Source organism: Panicum hallii, chromosome 8 (genome assembly GCF_002211085.1).
Source record: "Panicum hallii strain FIL2 chromosome 8, PHallii_v3.1, whole genome shotgun sequence".
Lineage (NCBI taxonomy): Eukaryota > Viridiplantae > Streptophyta > Magnoliopsida > Poales > Poaceae > Panicum > Panicum hallii.
In genome coordinates this window covers 14,501,058-14,516,045 of record NC_038049.1, presented here as the reverse complement: position 1 = coordinate 14,516,045, position 14,988 = coordinate 14,501,058, and the positions used below count along the sequence as shown (strand labels likewise).

General features: G+C 50.2%; 2 protein-coding genes across 2 annotated transcripts; both read left to right on the top strand.

The window, feature by feature from the left end:
* The first annotated feature begins 600 nt into the window (after positions 1 to 600).
* Positions 601 to 2,182, top strand: LOC112903120 (peroxidase 43-like). The gene is made up of 2 exons (XM_025972335.1): positions 601 to 1,074; positions 1,179 to 2,182. The coding sequence occupies exons 1-2, from the start codon at positions 637 to 639 to the stop codon at positions 1,767 to 1,769; spliced, it is 1,029 nt and encodes a 342-aa protein (XP_025828120.1). The 5' UTR covers positions 601 to 636; the 3' UTR covers positions 1,770 to 2,182.
* Positions 2,183 to 10,763: 8,581 nt separating this feature from the next.
* On the top strand, positions 10,764 to 14,753 carry LOC112903205 (probable cysteine desulfurase). Its single transcript, XM_025972437.1, has 4 exons — positions 10,764 to 11,159; positions 11,308 to 11,809; positions 13,178 to 13,379; positions 13,601 to 14,753. The coding sequence occupies exons 1-4, from the start codon at positions 10,838 to 10,840 to the stop codon at positions 14,447 to 14,449; spliced, it is 1,875 nt and encodes a 624-aa protein (XP_025828222.1). The 5' UTR covers positions 10,764 to 10,837; the 3' UTR covers positions 14,450 to 14,753.
* Positions 14,754 to 14,988: the final 235 nt, after the last annotated feature.

The following is a 14,988-nucleotide window of genomic DNA, read 5'->3' as shown; positions in this document are numbered from 1 at the left end:
AGCATTCATGGTTGTATCCAAGACTGAACTGAAGAGTAGATTCAGCTAGTATTCAACTACATATATATGATGCAATAAGTTTTCATGTCACAAGGACCATCCAGTAATGAAAAAAAACTATAGATTTTCACATTGTATCATAGTGTTGTGTTTTTTTCTTCTTTCAACTTTTTTCTACTTCATGTGTTATCTTTCACTGTGTCTTTCCCCCAGCAGGGCTGCAATTGTACTAGACATGGAAGAAGTACATCCTTGCGAAACAAGCAAATCACAAAGGCGACACAACCAACCATGTCCTTAGCTCCTTAATGCAGGCAAATCCACAACAAAGTAGTTCCTAGTAAATTACACAAGAAAAAAAATCATAATCCCCAAGACCAAAAAGAAACCACACAGAGTTGCAAAAGCGCGGCAACTTCTGCGCCGTACCAAGATGTTTGGCACTTCGGCACCTACCTTCCCTTCCCTTGGTGAGGGTCAAATCCTGCACCGTGCGCGCACACATGTGCCGCCGCATCGGCGCCAACCGCCGCTCCGGAGCCAGCAGCCTATAAAGCCTCATTTACGCAGCTCACAGGACCTGCAACGACCTCTCCTAGCTCCGTCCTCACTCCCACTCTCTACTACCTCTCGAAAATGGCGAGAAGGTGTAGGAGTAGCGGCGGTGGCAACGTGCCGGGCTTGGCCGTGGCGGCGCCGTCATGGCTGCTGGTGGTGACGGTGGTGCTCGCCGGCGTCGCCGACGGCCAGCTGCAGGTGGGGTTCTACTCCAAGTCCTGCCCGGGCGCCGAGTCCACGGTCGCCTCCGTCGTCCGGCAGGCCGGCTCCGCCGACTCGACCATCCTCCCGGCGCTCCTCCGCCTCCAGTTCCATGACTGCTTCGTCCGGGGGTGCGACGGGTCCGTTCTCATCAAGGGCGGCGGCGGCAGCGCCGAGGTGGACAACAGCAAGCACCAGGGCCTCCGCGGGCTCGAGATCATCGAGGGCGCCAAGACGCAGCTCGAGGCTCAGTGCCCCGGCGTCGTCTCCTGCGCCGACATCGTCGCCCTCGCCGCCCGCGACGCCGTCGCATTCGTGCGTACACTTTATTATTATATTATATATATACATACATACACCCAGACATATATATACATATATGTATATATGCATGAGTCTGACGACATGCAACGTGGCAGACCGGCGGGCCGTCGTTCGACGTGCCGACGGGGCGGCGCGACGGGAAGGTGTCGAACCTGCGCGACGCCGACGCGCTGCCGGACGTGCACGACGGCATCGGCGCGCTCCGCTCCAAGTTCCGCGCCAACGGCCTGGACGAGAAGGACCTCGTCCTCCTCACCGCGGCGCACACGGTGGGCACGACCGCGTGCTTCTTCCTGCAGGACCGGCTGTACAACTTCCCGCTCCCCGGCGGCGGCCGGGGCTCGGACCCGACCATCCCGCCGGGGTTCCTGTCGGAGCTCAAGTCCCGGTGCGCGCCGGGGGACTTCAACACGCGGCTGCCGCTGGACCGCGGCAGCGGGGGCGTCTTCGACACCTCCATCCTCCGCAACATCCGCAACGGCTTCGCCGTCATCGGCTCCGACGCCGCGCTCTACAACGACACGGCCACCGTCGACGTCGTCGACTCCTACTCCGGCCTGCTCAGCAACTTCTTCGGGCCCTACTTCCGGCAGGACTTCGCCGACGCCATGGTCCGCATGGGCAGCATCGGCGTCGTCACCGGCGGCGCCGGCGAGGTCAGGAAGGTCTGCTCCAAGTTCAACTGACCAGCCGGTCGATGCTGCTGCACTGCACCATAGATCCTCCGATCCTTCATTCATTGCGCGCAGCTGGCCCATCCGTGGACAAGAAGCACGGTGGGGTTTGGTTGGGTGCTTTCATGGCGGTGTTCTTCAATTCGTTCATCACTAGTACGTACTCTACATCGTGTAGATCTCACTGGGGAAAGAAAAAGGGAAACTCAAGTGGTTCAGTTGTATATGCTCACCAAAATGAAAACTGCACAAGATTCAGAAAAGCGATTTGATTCGCTTCAAAATCTGTTCAGATTTCATTTTGAAGTGGCATGTATGGCTAGAAACGGCGGTGGCGACGGAATATGTATAGGGTATAAGATTAGTTTGTTCTTGTGTTTATATACAAATTAATTAATATATATGTTAGTGATTTTGTTGTTGTTTTTTCCGGGAAATTCATTCGTCATCGTGTTGGTTGTAACTGTAAAAAGTGTCGAGTTCTTCATTGCAAGAGGTGTCAAATATTGTGACGATTTCTCCTCTGGCTTATTTGATTCAAGACATGAATTTTTTTGTGAATTGTTGTAGAAATTCGTTTTTCGCTGCTTGCTTGTGACGAAAGTTTATTGCGCAATTATTGTATTATGCGAGTACTCCACGTCCCCCCATTCCTATATATATGTACTGACAGAGCACAATTTGCTTGCTGAGGGATACAGGTTTTCTTTGACAAAAAAGGTAGTAACTCATTCACTTCAAAACATTCTGATGATGAGGACCTTTCATGGCGCAGCTGTAAACGAGACCTGCATTCATGTGCACGGTTGCAATTTTCAGGCAGCTCAACATGAGCAGCCACAGCTGATGTACCAAACTTCAGCAAAAGTACAGTACTACAGTGCGCTGCTCTTTCTCCCTGCAGAAACGCATCAAGAAATTGTGCAGCATCTCTCTTGTTCCCATGCCCAGTTATGGACGATGGTCGATGGTTGGCAGGGGAAAGTTGGCTAGAGCGTCGGTTGCGCCGCTTGGTTTTATTGAGTCCTCTGGCACGCAACTACAAAGCGGCATGGCATTCATTTGGCTGCCGCTCCTGGATCAGAGCGCAGAATCTATAGTATTTTTCGAGCTCCCGTTTCGGAGTTTGAATTCAGCATGCAGTTGCACTTTGTTTTTAAAATTTTGGCAGGATTCGTTTTGTACCAGAGTGTGCTTTTGATTTTGGTTTGTACTGGCCGGAGAGAGCTAGCTGCTTAAGAATTGGTGCTGTCATTTATTTGTGTTTTACCGGACTGAACGAAGGTACAGTTTTGCAAATTTATATTTGGAGTTCTTTTTGCCTTCTTTTTGGCGTAAAGAATGTTTTCAGTGGAACTAGATAAACCTGCCACATTGCATGGTCCATGATGGGTAAGATGCATGTCAGATATATCACAAGGATCTCGAACACGGTTGTGACCACACTTTTACTCTGGAAATTGGTCGGGAACTCGTACCAACAATGACTGTCGGATTGCTGGTCCAAACTTCAGTGGCGTCTCATTTACTTCTCGACCCTGTTTCTTTTTCAAAAGAAAAGATCAGTAGTTCTTGACTTGAACAGTGTACGTGTATTCAGCATGTAGACTTAACAAAACCATAAGAAGAACAGAATTATGCATTCGTCTCTGATGATTCCTCCGAAGAATTGCCGGGTTTTTGAACCGTAATTAAATTTTGGAACAAACCATTGTTTCAAGATGAAGCTATGAGTCATTGCTCTTGGAATCATTATTGGGAAATGGACACGGACCATGTGGCGTGAGGTAGCAGGAGAAATTCAGCGCGCGAGTGTGACGACCATATCCCGTTGATAGCAGAGAGAGATGGTCCATGGTGGTGAGTGGGATGATCAGCTTCGAGTCTCTGATGATAGTGCAAGCAAGAGCGGGCTGATTTTTGCGGCGCGTACTAAAGCCGACCAGGCGGCTATTTATTATGAATCGCGAGATGCATGAATAATTATGAAGTGAAATCTACGCATTCTTCAGTACTGTAAAAATCGCCACTAGTACTGTAAACATGATCAGAAGCTGATTGACCAAACGAGATCAAAATGCAAAAGCTGGTAGCAACATTTACGGCCCAAATAGTGACGTTGATGCTGCATATATAGTGTCCTTCCTGTTCACCCATCATCGTGTCAAAGAAAAGTACGATGGTGTACTGCCTGCTCCTCCTTCTATTTTAGGGAAAAATCCATATTTCAACCTCCAAGTATCACGTTCGTCCGATTTTCATTCTCGAACTGCAAAACCAGACATCCTGCACCCTCAACTATTCAAAACCGGATGAAATATCCCTTAACCCAAACCATCCTGATTTTGATCCGACGTGGCAGATAGTTTTGACAAATCATCCAGTAACAGTAGGGCCCACATGTCAAACTTATCTTCTCCACCTTCTCCACACCATGCCAACGATGCCTCCTGCTTCTCCCAGCACCACCTCTGACACCTTCCGCTTCATCCCCGGTCCCGGCTTGCGGAATGCCGCCTGCGATAACAAAGTGGAGGAGCCACATAACAAGCTGGGGGGCATGGAGGAGGAGATAGACTCAATTAGAGAAGAGGTAGGGTTCGTCGAGGTGGTCATGGCGGCAGCGGCAGGATCAGCCGTGGCTAGCGCTACCTACCCCTTCCTGCCTCGCTTGCCATAGATCGAGCCGCCACCAACGGGGATGCGGCTGTGGCATGGCTAGCGATGGTTGCAGTGACGGTGAGGCGAGGAGCCAGATGGGCAGCCGGTTCCTCCATGGATCTAGTACGGTCTAGAACTTGTATTGCTTGTGAATCGTTAAGGAGCTCGGTCATCGCCCACAGACCGCCCCATACCCTGCCGCCAGTGAGCATGGAGGAGCGGAGGCTCACCCCATGGATCTACCCCTCCATCCTAACCGCCGCTCACGCAAGCTACTAGCCGCCGCCCTAGTGCCCTACCCCTCCTTCTTCGCCCCTCGAGTAAGCGGCTGAGCTGTGGCCCTGCTCCTCTCTATCCTTGCCACTTGCATGAGGTGGTCAGTAGCCGACGCGACCTCTGGAGAATTGGAATTGGGGAATTCCAGGGAGAGAGAAAGGGGTCGATCAAAGCCATATGGATAGGTGATGTGAACCAAAAGTAGAAAGGATTTGGTCGAGGGTGTATTTTGTTCGGTTTTGGATAGGTGCAGTATGTCTAGTTTGCAGTTTGAGGATGAAAATCGGACGAATCTGATAGTTGAATGTTGAAATATGGACTTTTCCGTTTATTTTATTTTTCTTGCACCGTGATAAACGTGAAACCTTGGTAACCAATTCGTATGCCACTTCAGGCATGAATTGACGTCCCGAGCATTATCTATGTATGTGTTTTTTAAGCAAAAGAACAGCTGCAAGTGTGGACTTGTGGTTGACATGCATCTGACAGCAGGAGAGGCTAAATTGGTTAGCAGGAAGGAAGCAATAATGCCCGCGGGAGGACCGGCAAATTAAACTCCCGGTCGGCCAATATTTCGATGCCGTCATTCAGTCGCAATTAGGCCCCCCTCCTCGCAAGAACCATTGCCGCCCACGCACAGTAACTGCAGCAAGGACGCACAGAACACGCGCAGAACAGAAACGATTTCTAGTCATCATCATTGTTAAGCCGTCACGTCCGATCGATCGAGAGAGGGGCGACGGCGATCGGGTGCCCCGAACGAACCCGACCGGCAAGCGCGGCGGCGTTAATGGCGGGCGGCGACACGGCACGTGGCCGCGCGCCGCTGTCGGCGACACCGACCGAGCGCGTACGGTGCCCGCAGGCGGCGGCACCACGCCGTGCAGCTAGCTAGCATGCATAGCGACGTGTGTACGTGGTGGCCGAGCTGGCTGCCGCACACGCCGCGCGGCTCCTGCGGGCGGCGGGCCGGCCGGCCGGCCGCGGCAGCAGCTTGTTGCTGGTAGAGCCAAGCGAGCTGTAGTTGCGGTAGCTTGTAATAAAGCGACCGGCCGCTGGCCGGCTCTTGTCATGGGCGCTAGGCGTCACGGGCCTGTGAGTTCTCTGCGAGGTAGGCAGCCAGGCATATGCCGCGGCGCCATGGCAGTGTGGTTTCAGGCTGGCGAGCCGTCAGGCTTCTTGTGCCAAACGAAAAAAAAAGAAAAAAAAACGTCAGGCTGGGAGATGGAGTACCGGCGATTAGTGGCGCCACAGACGTGTTTTTTTGGTTAAGTGATTTAGGTTCGGCACCAAGATGGCAATTTTTTTTCCTTTCGAATTTGTTTCGAGTGATCGCCCTCGTCCTATGACGGATAGACTACCGCAAAAACAATAATTTTCGATGAGATGGCTGTGTCCCCATGTTTGTACTCCTAATTACGTGCATACGAGTGATGCATTATCTCATTATGTTCCTTACTCCAAACACCCGTCGTGTCGCCGATATTGTACCTGCACCAGGCACATTACATTGTGAGTAAGTTTTTGTTTTCCTTTTGCCATTTGTGAAGAGTTGATTTCTTTTTTCAAATCATTGCTTCAACAAAATGGAAAGGAAACTTAAACTTACAGTTTTTTAAGTGAAACTCAAACTTACAGTTGCCTGCGTGTCGTTTTGCAACGAGGTGTTCTTGATGAGCTTTTGGGCTGCCAGCCCGCTGTGCGTGCACGGGCTGATTGATTCTTGCTGAAGCGATTCATTTGGGCTGACCAAGAAATGAAAAAAAAAATAATGGGCTACTTCTCATGACGGCGTTGCCTGCCATTGAGGAGGATAAGACACTTTGCAGGCCGGACAAAGGTCCAACTAGTTATTTTCCAAACAGGTTAGTGTAGGGTTGGCAACGGGCACAAACATGCTAAGTTTTAACTACCCAACGTACCCGTGAACATAATACTTGCCCGTTTTGAACATAATACATGCCTGTTTAAAAACTCATTACCCGTTTAAACGCGCATGCTCCGCAAACTTTTCGCCCCGCATGCCTTTTTCCAATAACACAGCCCATTTCGCTATTGAGTGTCTCGTTTCCTCCGAGAGCAAGTGCATTGGTACATGTAACATGTCATGTATCAGCATTCTCATAAAATCATCTCATATAGTATGTTACGATGGAGGAGAGAAAGTGAGCTGAGGAAAAGACCAAGCACCTCATAAACTCAAATTATGCTAATTTAGTATAATAAGATCATTCATCAATCATTGCATGACTTGAACCGATAATTTATTTTCTATATGCAAATTAAGGGAATATGAAGTTGCTAATACACAACTAAAAACATAACTTATTGTAAATGTTGTTTCCTAAGTCATCTCAAGATTACGTGTCAATGCACAAGATAACTATAAGACAATACTAATATACTTGCTTTAAGAGCCAGTTTGTTAGAGCTCTTATCTGCTTCTGGTTCTCTAATAGAAGTGATTCAATGATTGAAAGTCATTATCTATAATTAAATTTACGAAAAAAATTAGATTATGTGTGAGAAGTGAATAAAGATAAGCTACTTTTTTTTATCTTCCAGCCCCTTAGTTCATTTCAAATAATCATTTCATAGAATCAACATGTAATCACTTCTCTCTAAAGATCTGTTTGGCATACCTTCTTCTAAATTTAGCCTAGAAGCTGTTTTAGGAGCTGTGCCAACGGAGCCTATGCATCGTAGAAGCATTATTACTAACATATGATTCTATGCAAAATAAAATGCCAAAAAAAATTCTCAAACCGAGCATACAAATTAAATTCCAATCGCATTGTTGTCTCTTTTTATGACTAGATATTCAAACCTACATTTTAAAAACATTATAGATGTCCGAATGATACTTTAAAAATATTTTTAAGGTGGAAAATATTTTATTCGAAGTTTGCACAATTGTTCCACCTCCACAATCTAATCGTTCAACCTTCACGATCGCATTGTTACAACTTGACAGTCAAAATGTTGGCACTAAAAAATTATCTAAAAGTGGTCTTGTTTCAAAATATTATTGTAAGCAACACAACCATACAATCAATCAGAATTTAATTTAGATGCTCGATCTAAGAACTAGCGATTTTTTTTTTCTAAAGTTTTGCTGCACGTTATCATATGCAAGTAGGTTGTGTATCGTCCATGCTGCGCTTCATTACTTCATCCACGAATTGCGGCCTAGGAACAAGTCAGTCCCACTTACGTTAGAGCAATCGATATAGAGCTGGGCAGTGTCTTCCCAATCGTGAGAGCATATGAGTGACTACAAAAGTTGGAGGATTCGTCCCAAAAAAAAAACAAAATCATATGGAGCAACTCAATGGAAAATTAGGCAGCTCCAGCTAGGCTTAAATAAATGAAATCCGGTAGGGAACCGCGGTCAATGAGTTATCTAGGTCAGGGTTCGCCTCATAACTATGAGCATTACAATGGATACTAGCGCCCAAAGTTGTGTTCTATGAAGTGCATCATTGTCCAAAATCTCAGCCCTTGTTTGCAATGTCATGGTCAGTTTTCTGCGATAATAAACAGTTTGATGTGTACCTGAAAAAAATACTTGAACTTCATAAAATTTCATGCAGTTTTTCATTTAAATTCAAAAGTATATGAAAATACTAAAACCAAACCATATAAAATATTTTTTCATGGAAAAAACTAATTTAGGTATGCCTATTTTACAATTATTTATAATTAACAATGTACACCAACTACTAGCGATGCAAGTGCTCCCTCTGTTGTGAATTGAGCGTAGCACCTTTCAGTGCTATACTCAATATGGCTACTTGCATTTTATAATTCTTTTTCTAAATTCGTTCTAGAAACGAATGGTATTATTCTTCCAGTAGCAGCAGGCCACGTGCTCATAAAGCTAGGAATGCTCCCTCCATTTAGATTTTAGAAGTACAACATACATTTTATTCGGAAAAGTCAAACTTGATATGTATTGATTGATGACATGAACGCAATCTAATTTAATTGTAAGTATATATGATTGGCGTAAAAAATCATAAGCTAGATTCCAAAATGTTTCATGGTATACTTGTTTCCAAACTAACAACGATACATTTTGTAAGAACGGTCATAGCCAAAGTTGTAGTATTATTCCTAAATACAGAGGAAGTAAACTAGTAGTTAAGCATGATTTATATCTCTTTTAGATTAAGGGGAAAATCTGGTCTCGAGCGTTCATGAGTGAATAGCTACGACCACAAAGAAACACATCTGACCATAAAACCAGAAGTTACATGAGTACTTGGACTGCAAATCTCCAACTGAGGAACACAAAAGACAAGAAAGGAAGAAATAAGAAAAAAATATAAAATACTAAGCTTCGAACTTCTTCTACGTCCTTTCTTCAACCTTTACTTTGGTCCTCATGCAGTAACAAATATCTCGCATCAGCTGTCTTCTTAGAAACTCTTGATGTAAGAATCATCAGTGATCATGTATTGTCCGGTCACCCTATGATTTAGAAACCGCACTGAGTCGATCTCTACTGCACAAACAGATCAGGCACCACTATTGCTTCAAGCTGACCATGGTGTAGGCATCAAAGACTCCAAGACGACGCCTCAAGAGGAGAGCAACATCAAGATGCCACCGCCGCCCAAACCAGTGCGTCGGTTCTTTGGTTTTCAGCTGGATATGTTTCTCTAGGTTGAGGTCCTCACGGTAACGCCTTCAAGAAGAAAAACGACACCCATGGCACCATCGTCACCGGCAGTCGAGGACCAAGCTAAGCTTTCACTCGAGAACCTACACACCAAGAAGCAATGCACGGCGACTGGCGATCCCTGGCAGCTCCACCATCATGCCCATAGGGTGCTCAGCAGATCCCATACGGGAGGGTGGCAATTGAAAGCAAGGCCCCCGCAACTGCGACCACCGGAGGCAAAAGACGTCCTACACTAGGAGATCAGCATAGTAGAGGTTCCGCGCGTGCCGCCGCCGCCACCACGTGCCATCGGAGCCACGGGGCCACCGCCGTCACAGCCGCGGTGGCAAAGTCAAGGGACGCTCGCTAGCGACACGCAGGGGAGGACCCCGCCCTCCACCATAGACCTCTACGACCCCAAGGCGCCGCACCGCAGGCCACCGGCTGCCGGCCTTGCTACGCCGCCGGACCCATCATGGGGAGCCGCACCGCAATCCGCCGGGCCCACGGGGAAGCCACCACTCGATGTAGCTGTCAGCAGTGATGGTACGCTACGACCGCTGCCGCCGCGAAACCTGATCTAGGACGAGCTGTGGAGGACGTCGATAGGGAGGAGAGGGAGGAAGCCGGCCAGCGACGGCCGTGTTGCCTCTGGATGCGAAGAGATCCTTGCTGCCGGCCATCCTGGTCTCCGGCTGAGCTTCCGGCGTCGAACTCCGGCGGCGGCAGGACCGCGCACGGCGGAGGAGCCCCTGGCTGCATTGTTGGGTGCCACTGCCCGAGTCGCTGCAGGGCGACGTGGGGCAAGATCCACTTTTTCGGAACAGAGAGCAACCAGCTTACCAATTAACTGAAATCCTGCCAAGCATGATTTATATGCGAGTGATCTGATCTCGATCAGGCATTAACTGCGAAGTCAGCAACCGTGTCAAACTGGAAGAAGAAAAAACCGGCCTGCATCTGTCGACCCGTCAGCAGCCGGCGGCTCCGGCGGTTAACCGTGCCGATGACAACGTTGCGCCGCGGGGGTGATGCAACGGCTCCGAGAACCGACCAAATGGAGCGCACCTACCTACCTGCGACCCCCGACCACCAAGCATAGAAAACTCACCGAGCAAACGGATGATGCAATTGCACACACAAAATCTCAGCCAGTTAACTGAACGTCTGCAATTTGGCGACCCACGCAAGCAAGCAAGCGATTCGCGGTGACCAGCGATCCCAATAAGTCGTCGATCTCACACGTATTACTTGATGCATTGTTTATTCTCCTACTCGTCCAATCGGGATTGTTCTTCAAATAATTTATAATCTTTGGTTGATATGGAATGGAAGATCGGAGGATGTATAAATAATACATGTACTTGCTGCTATGGCATATTGACATGCAAGATATTGGAGCAGCCGTACAGCAAGTATTGTTGAGTAGCATTTGCAATTAGGAATTGTTGTCCGCGGAGGAAGAAGCAGCCGAGGCATGCCGTCGCTTCAAGCGGGGATGGGCGGCGGCGAGGGCGAGGCCGCCGGCGGCAGGAAAGGCGGCGGCGCGTCGGGAAATAATGATGACGGTACGAGTACCACGACGACGACGCTGGTGAGCCTCCTACGGGCGAGGTCGGAGCGGAGCGCCCGGGAGGAGGAGAGGGTGGAGTGGGTGCGGTCGCAGCTCGTCGGCCGCGACGCCGAGTTCGAGACGCCCTTCGGCCGCCGCGCGCTGCTCTACGCCGACCACACCGCCACCGGCCGCAGCCTGCGCTACATCGAGGACTACATCCTCAAGCACGTCCTCCCCTTCTACGGTCAGTCAGCTAGTCGATCATGATCACCACGCCATGACATGCATGCATGAGATCGATCAAGCTTCTTCTCCATCTTCTCCATGCATGCTTGCGTGAGCAAAAGGGCATGCAAGACTGATACATGCGCCGACGGCGATGCTGCATGCAGGGAACACGCACACGGAGGACAGCTACGTCGGCAGCCGGACGACGCGGACGGCGGGGAAGGCGGCGCGCTACATCAAGCGGTGCATGGGCGCGGGCCCCGGCGACGCGCTGCTCTTCTGCGGGTCGGGCGCCACGGCGGCGGCGAGGCGGCTGCAGGAGGCGCTCGGGATGGCGCCGCTCCCGCCGGCGCTGCGGCTGGCGGCGCTGCCGCTGCGCCCCGAGGAGCGGTGGGTCGTCTTCGTGGGGCCCTACGAGCACCACTCCAACCTGCTGTCGTGGCGCCGCAGCCTCGCCGACGTCGTCGAGGTCCCCGCTGGCGCCGACGGGCTCGTCGACCTCGCCGCGCTCCGGAGCGCGCTGGCAGCGCCCGAGCACGCCGACCGCCCCATGCTCGGCGCCTTCTCGGCGTGCAGCAACGTCACCGGCGTGCTCACCGACACCCGCGCCATCGCCCGCATCCTCCACCAGCACGGCGCCTTCGCGTGCTTCGACTTCGCCGCCAGGTACGGACCGTGCCTAGCTCTCCCTCTCCTAGTCCTAGGTGGTAACTGTACTTTCTTGTTGGACTTGCGTTGGTTGTTCGTTCGAAAATTCCACTGAAAATCATCATCGTCTAGTCGAATTCATTCGCAGCTGCGTCTTGCATGCAGTAGTGTGAAACAAAGAACAGCACTTAAAAAAAAACTAGGTTAGTTCCGTGCAGTAGGATTGTATTTGGAGCTAATGTAAACTTCAACGTTCTTTGGTTCCAGAATTCGCGTTGCATTTCAAAAGTTAGAAAGAGTTCATGTTGCTTGTACACGTTTTCCTTCTTGTTCAAGCCGTAAATTTCTAGTCTCTTCGATGATAACGTATGAATACCCCAAGAGTCTGGCATGCATGACCAAGAAAGTCCTTCTCACAGGACACGGTTCATCGATTTCCAAATGCAGCCACACCAGCAACTCTGGTTTTATTAGAAAACAGAAAAACTATATCACCAATGTGACATACGTGTGTGTGCTTCAAATTTGACGATCTCCAGCAACAACTAATTGTCTACAATCCACCACCTGCTCTGGTGTGATTTCATCGAAATTCAGTACACACACGCACTGTGTTCTTCGATCGGTCAGACCTGAACAGAAAAGAAAAATCAGGCGGCATTGTTTGAATACTCACCCACGCTAGGCCACATAAGGCCAGGCAGATAGAGAGATCGGTCTCTCGATTTGATTTCCTCCTCGTCAGAAACGACCGGTTTGTCCAGACCTTGACATCAAAATTTGACAAATTTCGCCACCTGCCCTGGCTAGCTTCGTGATGATCTCACCTTGACCTGATGCCATCACGGTGCACCACCTGTATACTAATGCGTGTACCAGCACCATACGTTATCATCAACTCATGATCTGCCAGGCCGGCCTAAGAACGCACCGATCACACGTTAGACGAACTGGAAATGTTGCTGCTGCTTTGGTCCGGGGTTTTTTCCAAGTCAATCAGAAGGAGCAGAAAGAAGCCACAGGATCGCAGCAAGTCCAGTTCGTAGCTCATCTGACAGCGAAAGCCATTGACATCTCGCTGTCTGAACCTCTAAACAAACCCACAGGCTGCAATGGCGTCGCGTCGCCTCTCTCTCTCTCTCTCTCTCTCTCTCTCTCTCTCTCCCTCCTCTCTCATCCGTCATGTTGCTTGCTAGTATCCCATGCGTATTATTATCATAGAGAGAGAAATCATTTATAATTTGTTTATAGATGCACCGACAACTACTAAATTAAATGAACGAAGATATGAAAACAAATGAAAAGAGATTTTTTATGTGTGCCATCGATGCCTTGTTTTTGCTCTGACATCTGTGATTGCGTCTCAACTGTGGTGTGGCTGCGCAGTGGGCCCTACGTGGACATCGACATGAGGTCCGGCGAGATGGACGGCTACGACGCGGTGTTCCTGAGCCCGCACAAGTTCGTCGGCGGGCCGGGCACGCCGGGGATCCTGCTCATGAACCGCGCGCTCTACCGCCTCGCCGGCCACCCGCCATCCACCTGCGGCGGCGGCACCGTCGCCTACGTCAACGGATTCAGCGAGGAGGTCAGTCAGGCCAGCAAGCCCTGCATGCTGCAAAGTACTTTTGTTCTTGCACGCATAAATGTTCTTTTTTTCCACATTCAAAGTAAACATAAAACTTTTGGTACGAACGAACGAATGTCATGAAATTCGTTCACATTCTATTCGTATACCAGCCGTACGAGTGCTACGGCTAGCCGTGGCCGTACGTGCATGCACTCGCCGCTGACGTGTGTACCGTGCAGGACACTGTGTACTACGACGACATCGAGGAGCGGGAGGACGCCGGCACGCCGCCAATCGTGCAGAAGGTGCGCGCGGCGCTGGCGTTCTGGGTGAAGGAGCACGTCGGCCGCGGCGGCGCCGTCGCGCTGCGGGAGCGCGCCTACGCGGAGGCGGCCATGGCGCGGCTGCGGGCCAACCCCGACGTGGAGGTGCTCGGCAACGTCACGGCGCGGCGCCTGCCCATCTTCTCCTTCCTCGTCTACCCGCCTGGCGGCAAGAGCGGGCGGCGGCTGCCCCTGCACGGGCGGTTCGTGGCCAGGCTCCTGAACGACCTCTTCGGGATCCAGGCCCGTGGCGGGTGCGCGTGCGCGGGGCCCTACGGGCACGCGCTCCTCGGCGTCGGCAGGGAGCTCTCGCTTCGCATCCGCGCCGCCATCGTGCGGGGGTACCACGGCGTGAAGCCCGGGTGGACGCGGGTGAGCCTCGCCTACTACATGTCCCGGGAGGAGGTCCGATTCGTGCTCGCCGCCGTCGACTTCGTGGCCGCGCACGGGCACCGCTTCCTCCCGCTCTACGGCTTCGACTGGGCCACGGGGGACTGGGCGTTCCGGCGGCGGACGTTCAAGCACCACGTCATGAGGGAGGAGCTGCTGCGTGGCGGCGACCATCGTCGCGATGACGCCGAAAGCTACAGGAAGAAGAAGAGCACCGCCGCCGGCGGCGGGGACGAGCACGGCCTCGGTGACAGGTACGAGAGGTACCTGGAGATCGCCACCAGGATCGCGCTGTCGCTGCCGGACACGTACGACGAGCTGGTGTCGAGCGTGCCCAAAGGAATAGACCCGGACATCATACTCTTCCGAGTGTGATTCAATTCACGGCTGTCCAACCGATATCGTCGATCGACTTGTTTATCTAATAATTGATCCCTAAAATAGTATACTATATATATACTGTATATAGAGTAGTACATATAACAGACTCGTACATACATAGTTTTCTTTTTTTTTCTGGAAACCAAAATTATAGAGTTTCTTACAACACGGTGAAAAGGGCAAGTAGAATCTGTGTTGCCATACAGCACTTTGTACCATACTATCTGTGAGAGGTATCGTAGAACCTTGCGTAAAGTTGAGAGATACTCCCTCTATTTTAATTTATAGATTGTTTTAACTTTTCTACATACATAGTTTTTACTATGTACATAAATATAACTGATATACAGATGCATAACAAACTCTATGTATTTAGAAAGTCTAAATCGACCTTCCGGTATAGAGGAAGTAAATTGCAGGGTACTGATCTCAATGTACTCCATTGAGTTGCAGTTGCATATAAATATTATATATCTATTTTGGTGGATTACATTTCAGTGGGTTATAATTTATATTAATAATAATTAACTTCT